This window comes from Desmodus rotundus, chromosome 6, assembly GCF_022682495.2.
Source record: "Desmodus rotundus isolate HL8 chromosome 6, HLdesRot8A.1, whole genome shotgun sequence".
Classification (NCBI taxonomy): Eukaryota; Metazoa; Chordata; class Mammalia; order Chiroptera; family Phyllostomidae; genus Desmodus; species Desmodus rotundus.
The window spans coordinates 61,046,733-61,051,221 of NC_071392.1; the positions used below are offsets into that span (position 1 = coordinate 61,046,733).

At 33.7% G+C, this 4,489-nt stretch overlaps 1 protein-coding gene across 2 annotated transcripts in view; it reads left to right on the forward strand.

Moving 5' to 3' along the window:
- The window catches only part of FOXP2 (forkhead box P2), an 849,049-nt gene extending 845,718 nt beyond the window's left edge, over positions 1 to 3,331 (forward strand). For both annotated transcript variants that reach the window (XM_053926724.2, XM_071221693.1), the window contains one exon: positions 1 to 3,331. This exon is cut by the window's left edge and continues 80 nt beyond it. In XM_053926724.2, coding sequence (XP_053782699.1) covers positions 1 to 65 — 65 coding nt within the window. In that variant the 3' untranslated portion in view covers positions 66 to 3,331.
- Positions 3,332 to 4,489: the final 1,158 nt, after the last annotated feature.

Genomic DNA, 4,489 nt, shown 5'->3' on the forward strand with positions numbered 1-4,489 from the left:
ACAGTCCAGAGTTAGAAGATGATAGAGAGATTGAAGAAGAGCCTTTATCTGAAGATCTGGAATGAGCACTGACTTGTGAAACCTCAGCATGAAGGGACATATCACTGACCTTCATACAACCACTCCACGACCATGAATATTTGACAAATTTTTACTGTGACTATTTATTAAGCATGGATAAAGGAGACAGCCCTGAAGGAACCTATTAAGCCAGCCCTTTGGGATTCAGTACCAACAGGCAAATTGCTTGTGTTCTTTTCTTTCTGTCTCTCTCTCCCTCTTTTTTAGAAAAAAAAAAGACAAAACTGATTTTCTTTAAAAAAAAATAAAGAACTGTTCATTTTATAATGGCTTTGCCCATTTAAAAAAGTGGCTCTTAAGGGTTCGTGAAATGACTGAATATGAGGATACATGTCCTGTAGAAAGCAAACATGCCTCATATACTGCCAAAAATAGTGTTAGTTTCATTAATGTGAATTTTCCAGCATTCAGTAGTTGTAATGTTAGAAACAATTGCTGGTCAAGTTCAACTTGTTGCTATTGTCTTTAATTTGCACAGGAGTAGTATCAGAAATTAGTGTCACTGCTTGTATCTAGCTGAATTTTAAACAACAGAACATTAGTTTTTTATGTTGGTGCCACCAACTGTAAATGACATTAAGTTAGTAATTATAAAACACAGTAATTAGACTGTTGCAACCATCTAAAACCTTAGGCTTCCAGTCTGTGCTGTTAGTGTTAAGATGTAAAGTGCAATCCTAAGCTAACATTATCTGTGCAAGCACCATAGAAACATTTGCATATCTGCATAGATCTTACAACTGTACTCTTTACCTCCTTGTGATAAAGCTTTGTCTACCTGCAAACACAGTCAAAGGCTACAGCTGCAAACCAAAGCCAACTCTAACCATGGCCAGGAGCTCAAGGACAGAAGCAGCCACATGCTTTGGTCAGCCTTCTGTAACTTCAATTAGTACAAAGGAACCTTTTCCATGAACTACCTGCTGTTTTCTGATGACCTCTGGGATCTTTTCATTTAGCCCTAAACAAAGAATTAAATATGACAAAAACAACAACTAAAAAATTAATTCAGTCACAGAGTAATCTTCTGAGACCAAAAGTCCGACTAAATGCAATGAAGATTTGCTTTCATTAAAAGAGAGAGGTGAGGACAAAATCTGCAGTGGAAGTTATGATATGCTGGAAAGCAACAAATGTGGATCACTGACCAAAATGATTATGTACCTGATGCAAATGCAGATTGCATATTGTTATATATATAGTACACTGTGTTTTTGTTTTCTCAATTCACTTATTTTCAGTGGTGAATACACGTTGTTAGAATATGTCTTGTATAGTCTGAATCTTTGTTGTGTGCTATTTTTATAGTCTTAATTTATAAGACTATAAAACAAAAAAACAAAAAAATAGGAACCAAACATAAATGGTCTAGTAAAGCCAAAAATTAATTTCATATTGATTTCAAAGTGATCTAGCTAAGTTTTTACATTGAAAGCAAAGATTATAGCAATTGTAGTCCATGGTATTTATTTTCAATCAAACCAAAGTTACATATAATTCTGCCTCTGCTTATACGGGATATTAACACTAACAATACACTCCCTTTTAAAGACTTGCACAGGCCAAATTTTTGGAATGCTGGTTTTCTGGACAACTCCAAACCCCAAAACTATGGTGATGCATTATAGAGTATTTGAAAATAGCATAGTCAGATGTTTGCTTAAAACCTAGAAACTTTACATTTTTTGCTTTTCTTGTGCTGTGCCAAGTCTTGATAATACTTTTCCCCCAACCAAGGGACCTCATAACCTGAATATGGTTATTGCTTTACAAACAGTTTTGACAGAAGGTGGCTGCTAGAGCTTAACATATGTACCAGTTCCATGTGATGGAGCTGGTTCTTGCAAACTAAGCTCATCATTCTTTGCTGAAGTCAGCAAATAGAGTTAGAGAGATACCCAGTCATCTATCACACCAAATAAAAGAACATAATGGCTTTCAAAAGGGTTTTCCCACTTACCCAAAAGTCTTTCTGAAAGCTTCTACCTCTGCAAAAAAAAAAAAAAAGAAAAAAAAAGAAAAAAAAAGAAAAAAATTAGAACAATTATGGCAGATTGCATGAAACGTGAAAACGTCACAGTAACTGCTACTTTTCATTATGTTTGTCTTTGGGTCATGATCAACGAATGGGAAGTTTACCATATGGTATCAAAAGAATGATTGGTATTGTGAATGATGATTTTCAGTCATCTATGATCCTGTCTGGATTATCTGAAGGGAAAATTCGTCTTTCAGGTGCATGTTCAAAAGGCTTTGATGGATTGAAAGTAACTGTGAGAGCTGTACCATCAGGAGAGTGGCCTAAGATTACAATGCTAAAGTATGCATACCTCAGTTACAAAACTTTTGAAAGGAAGTCTCAGCCACAGAATGCATATACCTGTAGAGTTTTGCATGGGTTTTATATAAATACAATTTTAAAAAATAGCTGCTTGCACATTATACCAGAAAAACCTCCAAAACTGCAATTGCTTTGAAAATAGATTTTAGGTTTTTTGGAGTTTTCTGAAATGCTTGGTCTGTATTTTGATAATTGTGCATATTATGTAAAGATGTTGGTGGACCCATAAATGACCAGACTTTTCTAAGAAAAATGTTGCTTTAATGCATTTCATGAATTTTTACTTATATCATTGCTTGCTAGTAATAGCAAATCTGCTTTTCTGCATCTGCTTTGCGTAGCTATTGTAAGGCTTTGAACTAATGTATGTATTTATTGCTTGAACTTCTGTGCATACCCTATAAAGCATAATGTCTGACAGTTTAAATGGCTCATGTATTCTTGCTTCTATCAAGCTGATTATGGGGACTATGATCTTTTGTATACAAGAAATTTTAACTGTAGCACAAACATCTGTTTATGTATTGGTGGAATATACCTGTTTATTTATCTTTTTTGAGGTAAACTAATTTTTGATACTTTTCATTACTGTGTACTATGTTCATACTTTGAATTCTCTGACATTAGAAGTCATGGTTGAAAATTGTAACAGCTGTTATTTGTTCTGTATTCATGGCTTTCACTGCTGAATAAAATAAAGGACCAAACCTAGGATTTGAAAGAAAACTGTCTACCTCTAACACCAGGGAGTTATCATATTTTATTTTACATAGATTTAGACTACAAAGACACAATTGCTTAAACCTAGTGGGCTTAAGGCTTATGTTCTATGTGGTTGGATTCGTGTCAGAGTTGTACTATTTGATAATCAATTAAAATTTCATGTGAATGTTACAAGTATTCAGTAGAATTACCATTAACTAAGTTTTCTTTAGGTTAAAATCAGAATTCTGTATCTACAGCTGCTTAACTTTATAAGAATGTGTTTCTTTGTGATTAGAGAATCAAAGAATAAACAGCTAGGAATAGAGCTACAGAAGCACACTTAAGCCGTCCTGGACTTTAATGTCCCTGGATAGATTCAGTCACAATAGCCATTAGGTTATTTTGTAGTTTTCAAATTAAATATTCACATTTTAGAGAATCTGTGAGACTTCATCCTACACATGACAATATTAACACACATTTGGACAACAGCTTTTTAATGTCATAAAGCTATTGGAAGGAACATGGCCTACCCTTGTAATTTCACAAGTTCCGGTTGCAATGAAAGGGTTTCTTTCTTTCTTTCTTTTTTTCCTTTTTTTTTTTGTCCATGAACACTTGGTAGATCTTACCTAACAAAAAGAAGGATGTACATTTTCCTATAGAATTAATGTATGAACAGTGTGCCACTGCTGTTGAATGTATAAATGTATATGAAACCATTTCATTCACTTGACCACATTTCTGAAGTATAAATAAAAATTATAATTCTTTTTGACCCATTTATAACCCCTAGGATTTAATTTTTTCAGAGAGACCTTTTTTTTTTTCCCTAATGAGAGTCAAGTCATAAATTTGTGTATACATGCCCCACAAATTGTTTAAAATCATTTTCTTAGGAATTAGAAATTCACAAATCATGTACAAAATATGTCAGTAAAGGTAGGGGCTTCTTGTCAAGTACATCCCATTAAAAACTACTATCAGGTTCAAAATTTACATGCTCACATAATCATCTCATGTTTTCATGCTTTTATTATAATAGAATTTGATGACATAATTCTGAACATTAAAAAAAGTGGGAGTAGGGAGAAACATAATTACTCTATTTAACTTTATGATTTTCCTTTATCTTTTTTTGGCCTCCAAATATTAGTCACATCCATGGCATTCTGCTGTGATTTAAGAGGATGTACAGGGAGGTAAATAGCTTTCCAAGGGAATACTTCTTTGCCTGTAGTGACCAGTCCCAGACCTTTATTAGTGTCCAAAACAGGCAAGACAAGCAATCAGCAGAAGGAAAGTTTGCCTTTTTCTTTAACTTTAATATACATTCCATAATTTGTCATAATTGGAAGTAAA